General features: G+C 44.4%; 1 protein-coding gene across 2 annotated transcripts in view; it reads right to left on the bottom strand.

The window, feature by feature from the left end:
* The window catches only part of TRRAP (transformation/transcription domain associated protein), a 737,638-nt gene that overhangs the window by 458,966 nt on the left and 259,320 nt on the right, over positions 1-19,352 (bottom strand). For both annotated transcript variants that reach the window (XM_086940544.1, XM_086940545.1), the window contains 5 exons: positions 16,891-17,010; positions 16,519-16,638; positions 13,945-14,109; positions 11,818-11,999; positions 6,849-7,047 (listed from right to left, as the gene is read on the bottom strand). In XM_086940544.1, the coding sequence (XP_086796670.1) occupies positions 6,849-7,047; positions 11,818-11,999; positions 13,945-14,109; positions 16,519-16,638; positions 16,891-17,010 (786 nt within the window). The remainder of the gene's footprint in view (positions 1-6,848; positions 7,048-11,817; positions 12,000-13,944; positions 14,110-16,518; positions 16,639-16,890; positions 17,011-19,352) is intronic.

The raw sequence follows: 19,352 nt of genomic DNA, 5'->3' as shown, positions 1-19,352 counted from the left end.
GAAGCGTTTCATCGGTTTCCGAGTGAGGTTGAACTAGTAGCGCCTGAGGTTGGGACTTTGGTCATGTCTGATTTGTTTCAGAGCTCAAAAAAACATGACATTCTTCCTCCAGTGTCAATGCCAGCATTGACACATAGGGGGAGAGGTACCAGAGAAGATCGTGGTGCTCAGTTCGAAGTCAAGATGGGTGTCTGCCCAGGGGGGAGTCCCCACAGTGGGTTGAAAAGGCACTGACTGCGTCCAGGAAGGATTCCCCAATGCTAATCCGACTGGAGACCTAGGATCCTTGGGGTGTAAAGGCACGCCACAGGCAACCTACACGGCACTAGAAATGTGCAACTTAGCCTCCTTGAAGGGTTCAACTTATTGCAGTGTCACTGATGGACAGGGAATTTGGGTTAGATCTGTTCGAGCTATGGGATCAGTTCTGTAGTAGGAGACGGGGAACAGAGAACGAGGGGCACCTTGACGTCCACACAAATTATCCGGAAAAGAGTTGCAGGAAGAGGGAATGTGACTCTTCAACTTTTTTGGGGGGGGATTCATACTTACTCGACAACTTAGAATGGAAAGAGGACTTTTCACGGTAACAGCCTGAAAATTTGAATATGGCACCATACTCAACATTGACAAGCTCTTACACACCTTCCGATGGTGTTCAATGGCATTGAGCGTGGCTTCAGGGTATTAGATTACCTTGTGATTCATCCCAGCACAGTCAAAGCAAGCCTTATGTGAAGACCCTAGACACCAGAGACTAACCTGGTGTCTCTCAAAGGCATCTGTTTGTGACAGTCTTTGCAAGTTTCTTTGATTATGACATGGTCATCATTTTCCTTTATTCGACCTCAATTGAACCATAAAAGGTTTCAAGATAAAATATTTTATAAAAATGTGAGGTAAAAACAAACATTCATTACAGAAAGGAAATACATATTTCATTAAAATGCAGTTCCATTCAGAGATTAGATTCTTCAATACAATTCTTTCTCAAAGTGCAAAATCCAATAAAATTGGTAAAAACAAAATACTCAGTCCTCCTAAACAATGGCAATCTATAGGATCTAAATTAGACCAATTGTATGTAAAAAATGAACAATGTAATGTAATGTGGTATTTATAAAGCGCGTACTGTCGCTCCGAAAGGAGCATCCTGGCGCTGTTGTGCAACGGTAACTAAGCTAGAGATAGTTAGATTGCAGCCCAGACCACTGAGTCAGTTGCTTTAACAAGCATTGGAAATGCAATAGGTCTCGCAGCATTAGAGTTAGTGCTTTTAGAATTGTTTATGGGTTTTTTTGTAAATCTTTAGCATTTTTGTTTCCTGTAGCCAATGCTAAAGAATAAAAAAAAAAAAAGCCATAAACATTTCTAAAAGCTCTAACTCAAATGCTCCGAGACCTATTGCACTGTGTGAGTGTGAGGGGTTGAGGGTGAGTGAGGGTGAGTGAGGGTGAGTGAGGGTGAGTGAGGGTGAGTGAGGGTGAGTGAGGGTGAGTGAGGGTGAGTGAGGGTGAGGGGTTGAGGGTGAGTGAGAGTGAGGGTGAGTGAGAGTGAGTGAGAGTGAGGGTGAGAGTGAGTGAGGGTGAGGGTGGGTGAGTGAGGGTGAGTGAGGGTGAGTGAGGGTGAGTGAGGGTGAGTGAGGGTGAGTGAGGGTGAGTGAGGGTGAGTGAGGGTGAGTGAGGGTGAGTGAGTGAGGGTGAGTGAGTGAGGGTGAGTGAGGGTGAGGGTGAGTGAGGGTGAGTGGGGTGAGTGAGGGTGAGTGAGGGTGAGGGTGAGTCAGGGTGAGGGGTTGATGTTGAGGGGTTGAGGGTGAGTGAGGGTGAGTGAGAGTGAGTGAGAGTGAGGGTGAGAGTGAGTGAGGGTGAGGGTGAGTGAGGGTGAGTGAGGGTGAGTGAGGGTGAGTGAGGGTGAGTGAGGGTGAGTGAGGGTGAGGGTGAGTGAGGGTGAGTGAGGGTGAGTGAGGGTGAGTGAGGGTGAGTGAGGGTGAGTGAGGGTGAGTGAGGGTGAGTGAGGGTGAGTGAGGGTGAGTGAGGGTGAGGGGTTGATGTTGAGGGGTTGAGGGTGAGTGAGGGTGAGTGAGGGTGAGTGAGGGTGAGTGAGGGTGAGTGAGGGTGAGTGAGGGTGAGTGAGGGTGAGTGAGGGTGAGTGAGGGGGAGTGAGGGGGAGTGAGGGGGAGTGAGGGTGAGTGAGGGTGAGTGAGGGTGAGTGAGGGTGAGTGAGAGTGAGTGAGAGTGAGGGTGAGGGTGAGGGGTTGAGGGTGAGTGAGGGTGAGTGAGGGTGAGGGGTTGAGGGTGAGTGAGGGTGAGTGAGGGTGAGTGAGGGGTTGAGGGTGAGGGGTTGAGGGTGAGAGGGTGAGGGGGAGTGAGGGTGAGGGGGAGTGAGGAGTGAGAGTGAGGGTGAGTGAGGGAGTGAGGGTGAGTGAGGGGTTGAGGGTGAGGGGTTGAGGGTGAGTGAGGGTGAGGGTGAGTGAGGGGTTGAGGGTGAGGGGTTGAAGGTGAGTGAGGGTGAGGGGGAGTGAGGAGTGAGAGTGAGGGTGAGTGAGGGGTTGAGGGTGAGGGGTTGAGGGTGAGTGAGGGTGAGGGTGAGGGGTTGAGGGTGAGTGAGGGGTTGAGGGTGAGGGTGAGTGAAGGGCGCCAAAGGGATTGGGGGGATGGGGCACCAACGCAGGCAGCCACAGAAGACCCGGCGTAAGGGGTAAGTGGTAGGAAAAAGGGGTCGGCAGAGTAAGGAATTGGTAAGACAAGGATATCCTGCACAAGTATATAAATAAGTCCAGACAGGCCACTCTGGATGCACACCTTCCCCCTCGCACGGCGCATGCTCATAGAGACAAGAAGCCGGACATGTAGGGGAAAGGTTTTGTGCACTCCCGGGGTGGGTACCGATCGTGAGCATTTCTTTAAGTAGGGAGGAGGGAGGAAGCATGTCATGGTCCAAGAGGGCAATTAAGGGGTCTAGCAGCAAGGAATGTCCCACGCGGCCTAGCAGATTACAAAGGCCTGGTCTCCTTAACCTGGCAGCGTGGGTGGGAGGAGCTGCAATAGGCAGGCTGATTTTGTCACGGGGAAAAGAGAAAGCACGGCGCTTGTGAATGAGCAGTGTGCTGATAAGAGTTATTAAACAAGCGCGCAAAAGGCAGGCTGATTTTGTCCCTGGGAGAAGAGAAAGTGCTGCGCTCGTAAAATGAACAACGTGCTGAGAAGTGTTATTAAAAAAGCGCGCAATAGGCAGGCTGACCAGTCAGACCCACAGAACCACCGGAGGCTTGTGCAGTGCCGTTGCAGGTCTCTCAATGGCTCTGGCGCTTACTTGGATTTAGTTAAGAGCGGTCTGCATGGTCTCTGATGGTAGAACCTGTAGGTGAAAGAAGCTTCTCTTGTCTTGGTTGTGACCCCTTGCACTGGATTGCAGTGCACCTCGAGCCCTCCTGCCTGTGGGAGACCTAGACTTAAGCTACTGCCATGTTGCTTGGAAGGTGCCTTGTTGGAGAGCACGATATCGGCAGGGAGGGCGGGCCTTGGACTAAGGTAAAAATAGAACGGCTGCTGATGGATAATAAGGACAGCCCCGTGGAATTAGGTTTTTTGAGCGCCTATTGTAAAAATAAAGCGTGACCTAAACAGCTGTAGCCAAGGCGGGGAACGGGGGAGCAAGCGCCACGCTTTTTTGTAAATCTAAAGGTGCCACCATATTTTAAGTTAAAGTGCGGCATGCGGCGAGAGAGGGGAGGGGGGAGGAGAAATGCGACACGGCGGGAAGGGGAGGGGGCGGAGCGGGTTAAATGAAACAAACAAACAAGACGGACGGACGGACGGACGGAGGAGAGGGGAGGGGGAGGAGAAAGAACCTGTAGGTGAAAGAAGCTTCTCTTGTCTTGGTTGTGACCCCTTGCACTGGATTGCAGTGCACCTCGAGCCCTCCTGCCTGTGGGAGACCTAGACTTAAGCTACTGCCATGTTGCTTGGAAGGTGCCTTGTTGGAGAGCACGATATCGGCAGGGAGGGCGGGCCTTGGATTAAGGTAAAAATAGAACGGCTGCTGATGGATAATTCAGGCAATGCTGGTACACAAGGGGAATGTGAACCTTAAAAATGGAAGCAGAAGCTGTTTGGATTAGCGAGAGTGCTTTTAAGTAATAATTTGACTAATCCATTCTAAGTAATGAGGTAAAAAAGTCGCTACTCGGAGGTTAAGAAAAAAGAAGCCGGAGGGAAGAGAGGGGAGGGGGGAGGAGAAATGCGACACGGCGGGAAGGGGAGGGGGCGGAGCGGGTCAAATAAACAAAAAACAAGCTGGAGGGAAGAGAGGGGAGGGGGGAGGAGAAATGCGACACGGCGGGAAGGGGAGGGGGCGGAGCGGGTAAACAAAGACGGACGTGCACGCGCTTTTAAGGTCAATGCGCATGCGCATAAGCTCAATGCGCATGCGCATTGACCTTAAAAGTCACGGGCACTGCAAGGAATCGCCACGATTCCTTGCAGTGTGGATAAAGAGTGGATAAGTCGCAATACTCTCGCCTTGCTCGATGCGCATGCGCATCGACAGGCGAGACCTAAAAATCCATGTTTTCAGTGCCTTGCGGAAGTTACTTTCCATGGTATGGAGTCTGATATCTACCGGGAGGGTATTCCAGGCCTTAGAGGCCAGCACCGTGAGAGATTTCCCTCCCTTGGTTTGATATTTGAATTTTGGAATGTTAGCTAAATTAGTGCCTGCGGAGCGAAGCACTCTTTTAGGAGAATAGGTAGAGAACCTATACGAGAGGTACCTAGGTCCCACCTTATTAAGGGCTCTAAAGGTGGTAAGAAGGATTTTAAAAAGAAAACTCTTGTGGAGAGGAAGCCAATGCAGCTCCTGAGAGCAGCCGATGAGGAGGAAAAATGTGACAACAAAAGAGACAGAGCCCGTGGTCTAAAAGGATAACAAGTTACATAAAATAATAAATGTGCAAAAAATAGCCTTTACATCTTATTTTAATGTATTTATCCTCATGTGCAATACTGAAGACAAGTAGCCCACAATTGAAAAAAACAATACAATCTTTAGTGTTTGTTTTGCATATTCTTAAAGCTGTGTGGCGATCACTGAGGCCAAGGAGTTGACGAAGAGGAATAATCTAGTATGAGCGATGTTTTGCTTAAGCCTTACAATTTTTTTTTTTTACATGTTGATCGTTCACTGCCTGGTAGCCAATAGGACATGTGTTAAAAGTAATTTATTTTTCATTTTAAGAACAGGTAAGGGAACCCACCAGGAGAATCTCTAATTTAAATTTTATGAAAAGTGCTTGTGCAGGTGGGTTGATAAAGTTCATAAATGGCTCAAAATCTGGTGCACATTTGAACGACAGGTAGGAATCTACAAGTCTACCCAAGTAAACATTGATATTTTGACTTCTAGGACAAAGTTCCAATCACTCGTTTTTAGTTTCTCATAAGCATCTCGAGGTAATACAATAGGATCTTGCCAAAAATCATTGAAGTCCAGCTTTAATAGCCAGGGAATTTTACTGACTGACTGACTGACCGACCAACTAATAGAGCCCTGACACAATACCTATAGGGACCCACATGCTCAGTTGTCCAAAGCCTAATCCAATATTGGATTGGTCTCAGAGCAGCAATTTCATAAAATGATTTTACGAATGCAGAGGCTATGGGGCCAAGAGCCAAGGACGGTGTCCCTGCCCTGCCTCTTCTTGGCGCTAACGGGCACAGGAAGGCTTGCCCTTGGCCCAGGTATTTGCCAGGCGCGTCCCGCACTGTGGTGATTTCAGGCAGGTTAAATTAGGCTGAAAGCGATGGTCAGCTGTGCAGCCTTCGCCTCCCTGCAGAGTGATATCTGGGACCTGGAGTCCCCGGTAAGTGTGTCCCATGATGCAGTGATTTGGAACAGGTTAAATAAACCAATCGCGCTAGTCAGCTGTGCAGCCCGGCCTCCTGGCAGAGTGATATCTGGGACCTGGAGTCCCCGGGAAGTGCATCCCGTGCTGCGGTTATTGAGGCAGGTTAAATGTGCCCGATGACGCTGGTCACCTGTGCAGCTCTCGCCTCCTAGGGGAGTGGTATCTGGAGTAATTGGACATGGTACCTTGCACACTGAAATTAACATTATGCACAAAAACTTGCCAACATAACAAGAAAAAAAGTAAGGGAGCAAGCTTCTGACCCGCGTCTGAAGGCATGGAACGCAAGGAACTGCAGGAGTGTGCTATGGTGGGGCCCATATATGGTTCAGTGTCTGTACTGGGTCGGGACTTAGATAAATTGGTGTCGCACAATGCTACCTATTAGCCAGCAGAAAAATTAAACAAAAGAAAAAAATCTTTGCAAAGTTTGTATTCAATATAACATCTTGACTATTGAAAACCATCTCCCAATATGTGAGCATTTTGAAGAATGCGAACAAGAATCTAATTTGATAAGCTTTGTGTCCCACTCACTTGAAACTGCCAGCAGTAAACCCAAACCTCTAGCAACTCCCTAAAGGAGGAAGAGCCTAGTCTGAAAACAATCAAGTAAAACATAATCAGATTCTATTAAATCCTAAAGTACTTAATGTATTTCATATTTACTCGCCAACTGCTTTATAAAGAGGCATTGTTTTAGCTGTGGATGATCTATGAATACAGAATAAGATTTTAAGAAATTACAAAAATACATGTGCACGTCCCAACACTTCTAGATGACAATCCCTGTACAGAAAAGAAGTTTGTTATCTGTCGGTCTATTAAGAAAGTCTACAAGGTGAGATATACATTCTAAACCTAGATAGAAATTAAGAACCAGATGCGGTTTAAATCAAAACAAATATAAAAAGGTTAATAAATAGCATGAAAAAATAACCTTTGCTTTAAGCTCATCTCCAAAGTTGGGATCATTAAAATCAACAAAGCGGAAGAAAAGGGCACGTTTCTGAAGTATGCCATAGTTCTTCGGGATTTCCTCCTCCATATATTCTTTCAAGAAAGTCATGTTACAGAGAAAACGTCCAGTGAAAGCCCGAAGGAGTTGAAAAAGCAATTCAATGTCTGCATAATTTCGCCTAGATGAAAACGGAGAAATAAAGCATTTACATAAATTAAGTGTTGCTACTCTTTTTTAAATGTATTTATTTAACTACAGGCATAGTTTCTCGGACAATGGTAGTTATACAACCGGCCTAAAGTATATTCTGAAAAGTCAAAGCCCTGACATGTGCTTCATATGATACATCATGGATTATCCAGCAAATATACACCTAAACTATCAATTCTAACTAAGCCACAATGAACAATTATTTTGATGACTAACATAGTGTCACATACTGCACTATAACAACTTCAATTCTCCATTGATGGGGTGCAATATAGTTAACACATGCAGCCCAAAGAAACTGCCAAAGTAACTAAAAGAATGCTTACCTGTAAAATCAGTTCTAGATCATATGACCTTCATTGATAGCCAGCATTTCTATAGGAGCCTTGCACGTGCAGGATCATAAAGTACTTTATAAAGCAGAACTGTTTAAAGGTGTTATGTTGAAAGAAGGAGCAAAGGCACTTTAGCCCTGGTGAGCAGGGGAAAAGTGTGCAGAGTTCTAGATTCCTGCCCGATATCCTGGAAGGAAGGTCCGGTTTCAGTGGAAGTCTCCGGTGACTTTGAAGCAGGTCTGGATAACACAATCAGTTTGGTACCATTAGGATCGCCATTCATTTGTACGGAATCATTTGGATGATGCCTTTGTCAAGCAGGTGCATTCCATATTGGACCGCCCCTCAATCTGGTCTCAGGGTACCTGGACGCAAAGTTGTGACATTTCACAAAGTCTTCTGTGACAAACTGGGATTTCTGTAGTGTTCCAGTCACAGAAGATGTTTTGAAGCACCATGTTGTCTGGTACTCATTTTGTGCTGTTCACGTAGTAAACTGCTGAGTTTGTCTCTTTTTCTGCTTTGCAAACCTGAAAGATGTAGCTGAGCCAGAGAGAAGTTAATTTGTAATGCTCAACACCAGATCCACTTGAGCTTCCCGTCGCAAGACACTGGATCTTTTCCCCGTTTGTGGACATAGTGGCTGTGTTGTTGTTAGAATGGGCACCTATTTCAGCAACATGGATGGAAATGAAAACATCAAAGGGTGAGTGACAGCGCTCAATCAAAAAACATTGATATGAAAAGTTTCTCTGGATAAGACCATCTGCCTTGGACTAAATGATGCTCCATCTGGGCAATCCAGACCTCTAGTGACGCATCCATGGCAACTCAGATGGAAGTGCGAGGTTTCTGGAATGGAACTGCTTTCAGCATATTCCCTTTATTACATCACCACCCCAGAGTCTGGATGGCTGAGATGTAAAAGTTATATGATTTGTCGACTTCAGACTCAAAGGGAGGACATGTAATTGGTATTGAGAATTACGCACTTTATAGAGGCAAATTTGCCTAAGTGTCTTCAAGATTTGAATATGAAAATAGGCAAACTGCAGGCCTAATGATAACGCTCAATATCCTTTGTGAGGATGCCTAGGAATTTAATGGAGAGCCAGCGTTCAAAATTTTGTGCGCATTTCACATATTTTGGAATAACGGAGATACAGGATGGGACTAAATACCTAGTGTTGACTTCTCCTGAACTAAGTAGCAACAGGAGTAAATTCCCTTGTTTCATCTAGGACTGAGGGACTTTCCGTAGCTCTATTCTTCGGAATTATCTTTACTTTTTGTGTCAGACACTAGGAAGACTCAAAGTGTGGACGTCTTTGGTGGAATGTACAGAGAGGAAGAACAGAATTACAGTGCAACCAGATTTGTTAATTATTCAGCACCAAAATGTATTTCGCCGATTTCTACTAAGCAGGAATATTGTTGGAGATATTGCCAGCCATCAGGGTGCTGGATGGTGGTGCCAGAGTAAGATAGTAATTTTATTCTCTGCAGGGGTTGTACCCACAGCTACTGACATTGTTGCAAGTCTCTATTTCTCCGAGATGTCCATATTGGAAAAACATGCTTTAGTCACCATTGTTCTTGTTGACGCCTTTTTAAAAAGGAAATTTGGGAATATAGCTGGCCTTTCCGATAATCCGTTTAATGGACCTCTCGAAGGTCAGAATTTAGGGTCTCATATACTAGAGTTTGTGATCTGTGTGAGAATCGAAGAGGGGAGAACTGAAAAAAGGAATATCCATGATTTTCTGAGGTGCCACGGGAGGTTGGGAAGTGAGTCTTAGCCAAGAGTTACATAATAAGGAAATTCCATGAAGGATGTCCCATGCTGCCAAATCAGCTGAGTACTTGGCTGCACTGATGGCCTGGTCTGATATAATCTAGCCTTCTAGAAGAAAAGCCTTAAGATTCTCCCGATCTTCAGTAAGGCTGTCAAGAAGTCGGCTCAGAGCTCCATGGCTCTCAAATGTAGAAGCCCACAGTACAGACTTTCTTCCGCTCTGAGTTAGTTCGCTTGCTGTCCTCTTCTGGTGGAGCAGATTCTGTTGATAAAGAAGCACTGACACATTTTCTTGCAGTAGAGATTGCCAAAGAATCAAGTGATTCTGAAGGCCTGAATTCTTCTCTTGGCGTTGGTAGACAGATTTAGCAACCAAAGGATCTTGCTTTAGGTTTAAGGAGAAGAGCTTTGAATATTATGTATGTCTCAAAAAAAGAGTGGAAGTTTCACTGCTCAGATTCTAAAAGGCCATGGTTGTCATTAAATTAAAAGAGACATCATCTATCTGGGAAACTGTAGGAGTAGTCTTCTGCAAAACCGACAGAGCCCACCTCATATTTAACACTGAAGAGGATGGAAGTTTCCTCTGAGAACAGACATATCTTTATCTAGAAAACCTACTTGTGTGTAGAGCACCAATTGACAGCTCTTCTTACTGTTTTTCTTTTGGGACTCATCTGGGGTTGTAACACAATGCCTACGTCTCTCCTTCTGTTGTCACGGAGCTCATCATTTGTGTATTATCAGCCCTACGGCGCACTTGAGAAAGAGCAGATGTAGGTATTAGGCCTCTAGATGGCTGAGAGTGATGCTCCACCGAAGGAGTTGGGGAAAGCTCTTTTACAGAAAACAGAGATGGAGGAACATACAAGATGCTTCTGCAGGTTCTCACTTTCTCATTGGACGTCTGGTCTATTATTCCTTGCTTCGTCCTAAGGAAAACTCACTCCCTATCCTGGATGTGCTTGTACAGCATCAACACGTAGAATCTACCACTTGTAATGGAGTAACAATTTGGGAAACACACTACACAAACATGGTGTTCATCTTTCCAGGACTTCTTAGGGCCACATGAACGGCACCTGCCAAATACAACTGTTATTTAGCTTCGCACAAGCACTTTATCTACAGTCCTGTATTAAAGCATTGATATGGCTCACTATGTTATACATTGTTTATTGTTGAATATTATGGAGTGTTTTTCAGAGGCATTGCAACTTATACTTTGTTTGTTTGGGAAGATTTGATATTTTTTGCGTAGTGTGAGTGAAAGGCGGGTTCAGCTTCCATTCTTTCTTTGGGCCGGTCTGGACATTAGTAGTGGTCAGTGCACTTGTAAAATAATGAGTGCCTGCGCCCAAAGCGTAGCTCAGAAGCCTCCAGCAGGTGCTATTAAATGACAGCATACCGAATACCAAGGCTGCGTAGTCCTGGACCCACCTCGCGCCTCATTAATCCACTTCAGGACCTATCTGCTGTGCCAATTCTTTTTTAGCAATGTTGTACAGCATCCTTGATGAAAGCCAGTATGGATAAAGAAGGATTTTTAAAACAGCCTGACAATTCCGCCTGAAACATTTTGCAGGTGTTAACACCACACAAATGCCGATCCCAGCAAAAGAATGAGGGAAAGAGTGTGGGGAGCAACACAGAGGGCATGGGTGGGTCAGAGAAAAGCAACCTAGTGTGACAGCAGAGCAACGTGGAGCAGGAAGGGAGCAAAACAAACAGGTGAGAGTGTAACATGCAGGTCAGGTGGAGAAACACACAGGTGAGAAAGTAACACACGGAAACCACACAAGGTTGAGCGCATCAAGGAGAAGGGGGGAGAGAAGCACATGGGTCAGAGAGTGAACAACACAGCATGCAGAGGAGGAATAGAAGCACACTAGGAAGACAGCTACAAAAACACATGAACTCTTGTCGAGTGATGCTTAAGGCAAAAGAAAAAAGTTGTTCCATAAAAGTGAGAAGTGAAAGGACATAAGTAAATTGCGTATGCTCCAGAGACAAGACAGCCACAAGATGGCCAGACAATTGAGTAAGAAGCAGGTAAATGATAGTGACAGTAAAGCCAACCCATGGGCAAACAATGAATGCTAGTCCCTTTCTTTTTTGGTAAATCCACAAATGTCAACCATGAGCGCTGCCTACTTTTTAGGTCATCTCCGCAATACAGCTGTGTTGCGTGGTTTACATGGCTGTGTTGTTTGGTGAGCTCCACCTAAAAAGTAGGCAGTGCTTATGGTTGACATTTGTGCAGCAGTAACACTGAAAAGGTTAGGACTGTAGAACACACTACCCTGAAATTGCTACATAAGATGGAGACTAAAGGCCTTGTCTAAACAACTTTTCAGAATGAACTTCACGAGATTGAGCTTCAGCACAGATTTGTTTGAAGCAAGACATCCAAATATAAACATCATTCTACATAGGATTCAGGAGTTCTTATTTCTGTTGGCAGAAACAAAGTAGGAAAATCTAAAGCGCAGAGGAAGTTCAAGGAAGCGAAAAAAAAGATTCAAAGTTATTAGACTTCTATCATTATTTAAGTGTCCAATAAAATCGACAGAGCTTACAGAATATTAAGAAGTAAAGGTATACTCACTTGCAATAGTTTAATAAGCAATATGCTAGTAGTTTGGGTTCCTTCCAGTTAGTCGCTGCCATATTTTCTTTCCGATGTCTCTCTTGGAAAACTTCACTCACCCACACGCGCCGGAGGTGACTCACTAAGGAATGCTGATTTGCTAGCCAATTGTCATCGTTTTTAACTATTATACTTATGATCTGTTTAAAAGGATGAAAAATTAAGAGTCCTAAATGCAACAAGAACTCAACCAAACAAAGCACACTACAAATGTAAGAATTTCATTGCAACATTCCAAAGAAACCATAAAACGGATTAAAACCTTAAGGCAAGCTTGCAAGAACAACAAGGCACACAAGGATGGACAACTAAAAAAAAGAAACCATTCATGTAACATTACCACTTCCCACAACACAAACAAACACCACTAGAACACATTTTACCTCCTGCATGACCAATGCGGCCAGCCGAATGAGGGAGAACTACCTAAAACTCAACACGGACAAATGGGACGACTGTTGGTGGCCAGCTGAACTGCGACCCAGAAACCTCTGTATTATCCTAGATGACAACCTCACAATAACTAACAGGTGAACACAGTGACCTCATCTTGCTTACTTATACTTAGAATGCTCTGCAAGATTTTCAAATGGCTCCCAATGCACAAGACACATCATCACTCAGGCGCGCATAAACAGCAGACTAGACGACGGCAACGCACTCTAAGACGGCATCTCCAACCAGCTCACTCAGACTCCAGAGCATCCAAGACGCTGCTGCCAGACTCATCCTAGACGTCGTCAGAAGCGCTCACAGCAGTCTCTACCTCCAAAAACTATACTGGCTACCTGTAGGAAAGTAGGCCTTTTTGACATGGTCGCCACCTCATTTTGACGGGTTACTGATGTGATTTCAGCTAGAAATGCACCGGGTTCCAGGTAACCAGGTCCCCAGTGCCAGAGCGCTTTCCAAAAACTGTACAATTGTTACCCCCAATTGGCAAAACCTGTAGCAGGCTCTGTAAGTCCTAGTAAATGGTACCCCTGGTACCTAGAGCCAAAGGTACTAAAGAGGGTCCATAAGGGCAACAGCAAGAATTGTGCCACCCTAAGGAGCCCCTCACCTGCACATGCAAGGCTGCTATTGCAGGCTGCGTGTATTGGTACAGACAAAAGGGAAAAGGCGAAATGTCACACATCACTGTGTGCAATGTCCCCTAACACTGCATGTACTTTATTTAAGTCTCCCCTACAGCAGGCCTGACCGCCCTACGGCAGGGTGCTGAATATTACATGTGAGGGCATACCTGCATGAGCAGATAGGCTCCTGTGCTGGACAGTCCTATTACTGCCAGTACAAGTGACCAGGGAAGCCAATTAAAAGGCATGTGCTGACCAATGGTGAAAACGAGTTCCTCAGCTACATGATGGCTTCACTGAAGATAGGGATTTTTGGTATAAAACATCTCGTATTGGTAAACTCACATTGATTTCAGTAACAGATTGACCAAAACATGCACCCAGAAGATACCATAGAGGTGCCCCTAAACACCCATCAGCCTCTGATGTGCTTTCTGACTGGTTCTCCCAGTCTGCCACCCGAGACACTGTTCTGACATCCTCGGGTGAGAGGCTTTTGCTCTCAGGCGACCCAGAACAAAAGCCTGTCTGGGAAGTGGATGCCACACCCCCTCCCACAAGATGACCTGCTGATTAGCTTTCCTAAGATGGCAAGCTTTAAAGAGCTGCTGCCTTTGAAATATGAATCTGGCTTCCCTCACAGGAGAGGAAACTGACCCCCTTTGTGCAGAGTCCGCTTGGCACCAGGACAGGAGGGAAAATCATTAAGTCAGATAGGCTTGCCACCCCATGGCTAGTACCACCCCTAAGATGGGCTAAACAGAGGACAACATGATTTTTCAGAAGTAGTCATTTTTGCAAAACTACAACCTGCACAACATGCCACCACCTACAAAATAGCACCATATTTAAAAAAGCATGCATAAAGAAACAGGAAAATATTCCAAAGCATGCTTGAAAAATCAACTGAGACACAAAAATGCAAAATGTGACTAAAAGGAGCTATATAACCAGCGCATGAGTGCAGGCCGTAGTAATATTACGAGGGTAAATTACAAAAAATTACCTTAATTGCCTGGAACTGGAGATCCAATCGCATGTTGCTTGTGCTGGGTGAACCAGGCCGAACAGTGCTTTGGGTGCCACCAGGTAGCAGCAGAGTTATAAAGCGGTTTGGATTTGCTGCAAGGACATCACGCAGAGGTTTTGCATCCTTGTGCTTTAAGAAACTCTACAGAAAAGAATACAATAGGAAATTAAAAAAACATGTCTCTCTAAAAATCTTATCTTGAACATAGAGAAAACCTCAAAGTAAAATAACCTTTAACAGCGCATACTTCCAGTTCATATCACCAAATAACAAATAACCAAAATAACAAATAATGCAGCAAATGCACCGTTCGATATGTTCTTGCCCTCTGTGACCGGCTCCTGCCCAAGCTGTCAGTATGCTGGGAGGTGTTGAAGCAGTTCCACCATCTCGTTCAAATGGACCTCGTCGGAGCAGGATAGCAAGCCAAAAGACTTTGCAATTCTCAATTGTGGCTGATTATGTGGCCACCCACTTACTGGCTGCATCAATCTTCTTGCTCTCCTTTTCAGGAGGTGGGGTGTCACCAGTTCCCTGGTACGTTTCCTGGACATGTGGACCACAAGGGAGTAGGGAAGGGCATGGCAATGAACATATGGAGGGTTGTTAGACAAGGGTTTATACTTTTTATCAAACCTGGGCGTGATGACTAGCCTTGACTGGATCCTTTAATGTCTGATATAATGTCTTGAGCACCTCTTTGAGCACTGGGAGAAACTGTAAGGTGCATTGTGTCTTGCATAGTGTTTTGACCAGGAAGCTGTCATCTTACTGAACAAAGTGTATGTCTACTTTATGAAACGTAGCTGACCTGTGAATGACCTTGTGATAAGAGGTGGTGTCATCTGGAGGGGACGGTTTGGCTGGGTAGAGAGCTGGATCCACGTCCCAGAGGGGATTGTCATCATAGTCGTCCCATGTGTCATCTCTAGATTCAAGGTCATAAGGCACCTTGAAGGGTACTACTGGATATGAGGGGCAGTCCTCCCCAATAGGAGTGTTGTGAAACCACTGGAGGAAGTGGTGATGGTGGCACCAATACAGGTGGAGGAGGGGGAAGGGGTGGGACGCGGAGGAGCAAGTGGGTTAGTGCCCCTCTCCAAGTGCGTTCTGTGCTTAGGAGGTGTGGGCTCCAAGGCAAACTACTTCTCTAAAATGAGTCTTCTCTTCTGTTTGAGAGTGTTTTGTGCCTTGGATGGCAGTTCTGTAGAGATCATTCCAGTCTGTGGATAAAGACTCTTTTAGCATGCATCAAGTTCTTTCTACAAATGCTGAAGGGTCAGCAGTTACAATATGTTGGATCATGCTGCTGATGAGGGCTTGAGTGCCGATTGGACCGACGTCAAAGAACTCCTCTGAGCTGGGTGAGATTCTGGAAGTCGGGATTGCCCTAGACGGCAATTGAGGCTTTAGAACTGAGCCGGGCTTAAGTGCCAGCATTGGTAACGGTAGTGCTAGAGGAAGGAGCAATATTTGCTCAGAGACCTTTTGTCAGTACCCTACTGTTCATCTTCCAACAGTACCCCAAATAATATGCCCTGCCCATTGGTGCATGGCACATTGATAAGTCATTTGAAGATGATGCTTTAGATGGAGACAAACCTATTCCTTATTGAAGGGAGACTTATCTCCTGCCATGTATTTTCCTCAATGTCAGTGTATGGGCAGTTCAGTGCCTTCATCATAATGGGTGTGTTTCTCCTCCTGTGGTCCAGGGAATGCAAGTCAGTTACACTGTTTTCTCTCTTTTTTCGTCTCCTTTCTAGATCTCTTGTAACAGGTGTTAAGTGGAATTCTGTAGGAATCAAAGATATCAAATTCCTTCTTCTGATTTTATCTCTTGCTTTGAGGTGAGATTTGGATCAACTTGTTTTGTAAGCAGGCGGGGGGGGGGGGAGGGGGATAGTGAAGTGTCTTTATCTTGAACATATTTTTTATCACAATTGACTTTAGGGGTCAAGCCAGAAACGGAAGTTTGCTCACACTGGTGTCTTTATCTTTCCACGCAGAGGGTTACTTTTTCTTTCTGCCAAAAACAGAAACCAGCTTTTTCTCCTGGTTGTCAATGTTAGTTTGTGACAGAACTACTGGTCTTTGTGAAGTTTTCTTAAATTTTCAATGAGCACTCTTCAGTCTGCACACTCTGAAGTTCTTAGGTTCTTCAACTATTTTTCCTCGTCATCTTTCAAAGTTGCTTCTATGATTTTTCCAACATGGAGTTTCTCTCCTAACCCCAAACTCAAATGCAGAGAAAGGAATCTAAATAACTCAACTAAATACTGGTGAATTGAAGACTTGCGCTCAACATCACTGTATGCTGCAACCTGTCCGACTATGGTCGACAACCACAAGAAAAAAGTTTTACTTATCAACAGTTTCCACACCCAAACACACAAGGCAGAGTAATGTTCAGCTTGACAATCTAGATGAAATTTGTGATACAATCCTGCAAATTCCAGATACCCAAACACACCCTTCTCCCTGCCAGCTGTCAAGAAGCATCCAAATGTAATATATTGCTTTAAGCTGTAATATTATTAACATTATTACCATGAACATACGGCTCCACTGAGGATCATTTAATGTTGCTTCCATCATGAACAGCTCAACAGTCTGGGACGGGTGACGTGTGAGGAACTTTATCAAAGGCTCTCGGAAAGGACTTCCAGCCTGAAAAGACATTCATTATTACTTGTAACACAGAAAGATGCCAAGCAAGAATGTAAGGCTAATGCAAAGTAGCTCTTGATGTACACAATTACTTATTTTAAAAGGTGCCAAAATAAAAAATAAAGGGATCGTGTAGTCAGATACATAACTATATATATATATATATATATATATATATATATATATATATATATTTTTTTTTTTTTTTTTTTTTTTTTAAAGGGTCTGTGGTCCGAATAAAAACCCAATTACCTCAATCAGCATGGCCCGTTCAGTTTTCATTACCACCTCAAGCAGAGGTTTTACAAGAGTCTGCGGTGCAGCTGGGATCAAATGGAAAAGGTTGATAATTGCTGAACAAATCTTCATTTCCTATGTAGTAAAAAAAATATACTGGGTTTAAAAAAAAATGCACACCGGATTTTATAAGGTTACACAACATCTATGGTTCAATTAACAAGCACCATTGTTCTACCCATGAAAGAATAGCCATAGAACAGCTCCGCGAACATTTAGCGATTAAAGAAGTGAATTCTTGTCTGCAGCACAGACACAATGGACCAAATTAGGACAAGACTTATCTCCAGGAGCGAACACTTAAACTCAGGCATCACTGCAGAAACTTTTGTACAGCACAAACTCTTTCTAACCCAATTAAAAAAAGCATTTTGCTTAATTTAAATCAGTTCTAAACCCCATGCATTATTCTTATCTGCATTCTTCTAATGTGAGTTACTTGTTTACAATGATTACCATCAGAGGATGATTAAAAGCAAGATATTTTAAAAATCACAACTATTGATTAGCTCAAAGTCAAGAGGGAGCTCTTCAGTCATCAATTGCTTTTTTCAGCTAAGAGCAGTAATCAATGTTGAGCATTTTACGTCCACACTAGTAATTGAAAAGTGAAATTATGAGTAACAAAGCCTATCGCTACTGTCTGAATACCAAGATTGACTCAAAACATGAGGGGAATGGACAGCTACGGAAAGGTGTGTAAAATGAATCCACATTTTTACTGCACTCCCTTGATTTATTTTTGTACGATATCCCATAAGGATTTCCAAGGTCAGTGTGTGAGAAAGTGGCTCTATATATTCTGGACCAATATAAGGTACAGTGTGTATAGAGTCCACAAACCCCAGAGGTATAACAGAGGTTAAAGCCAGGTGTGACCTTAAGCTCTAAAGTGGTAGCTTGGTCGAGCATTAAGGCAGTACCAGAGGACTGTGTAAAGCATTTGTTGTGCACACTCAGTCAGCAAAAGGTTTCACACACTCTAAGACTGAACTCCAGGCCAATTGTTTTTATATCAAAGGTATAGTTGTTTTATTTCTAGAACCAACCGGTATCAAAATATCCTGTTCTCAATATGAGAGGTCACAGATGAGTACTTTGCAGAAAGGCAATAAACTTTGTAAACACAATAGGTACAGGGGATGCAGTAGGCAACACAATTCTAAACACAATTTAGCATTGAGCTCAATGGATTTTTTATAATTACAGCTAACTACTTTGTAGATTACTCTGGTAGTTCCAGGACTGGATCCTAGATTAAGTCCTGGGATCAAAGCTGAAACAGTTTAGTAAAAACGTTTTAGTTATTGCAATGATTTTTAAGGAATATAAAGCCATTTTAAAAGTTCACACTTAGAAACTTTTCAATGAAAATCTGACAATGTTATCCAATGGGAGAAAATTAAGGTTGCAGTTAAAGTACGATCTTGTTACTTTTGTAATCCAGTACTGGGCTCCTAGGTCCAGCACTGGGATCTCAACTTAAAACAGGTAAGTAATTACCTTTCAGTATTTGGTATGATTTTTAAAGAATATTTCAAGTTTTCAAAAGTAGACAGAAGAAATTTCATAGAAAAGCACACAATGGATTCCTATGGACAAAATTCAAGTTATTATTATTATTATTATTATTATTATTATTATTATTAAAACAGTTTTGTATAGCGTGTGGTTACCCTAGAGCATCCCAGCTCTAGGGTAACCCGGTTAGGATTACTTTTGCGGTTCAGTACTGCGCTACAAGATGCAGTACTGGCTTCTCTCCAGATCACAGGCCAGTACTTCGGAATTCTGTTGATTTTATGGGAAAATGTCAAGTTTTCAAAACTTCACACTTAGAAGATTATTCGAGTCAAACCAGTCCATGTTATCCAAAGGCAGGTAAGTGAGTTACCTTTTTCCAGGGGAGTCCTCGACTGGGGAAGTTAGGGGTTCTGGGCATAGACTCAGGAGTCCCCCAGGGTCAGGTAGGTACAGTTGGTTCACCCTCAGCGGCACAGGGGCAGCCGGATGCAAAGGTAGTTAGGCCAATTGTTATCCAATGAGGGGCAGGGGTCCTCCGGTTGGTGGCTGCTGGCTAGCAGGCCACTCGGCTGTGGGAGCTGGGCTCCTGGTCACTTGCTCAGGGCATATGGGGAAGTAGGATAGGGCACAGGTTCCCCTGCCAGAGGCACTCGGACGGCTGGGTGCAGGGTGCTTTTGAGCGGTCGGGCGCTCAATGTTATCCAATGGGAAAGGTAAAAGGTGAACAAAAGCTGCAGACTCTGGGACGGAGATTCTTCAGGGGCGACCACCACTTCGAGAGGTAAGTTGGAATCTTGGAGAAGAGGTAGGTACCCCAGAGGAGGACACAGGGAGCCGCAGGGCGCCAGGTGCAGGGGTGTCTTTTGGTGTCGAGAAATCTTACCCTCATCTGG

This window comes from Lissotriton vulgaris, chromosome 10 (genome assembly GCF_964263255.1).
Source record: "Lissotriton vulgaris chromosome 10, aLisVul1.2, whole genome shotgun sequence".
NCBI classification, from domain to species: domain Eukaryota; kingdom Metazoa; phylum Chordata; class Amphibia; order Caudata; family Salamandridae; genus Lissotriton; species Lissotriton vulgaris.
The sequence above is the reverse complement of the archived record's forward strand: the minus strand, read 5'-3'. Positions and strand labels throughout refer to the sequence as shown.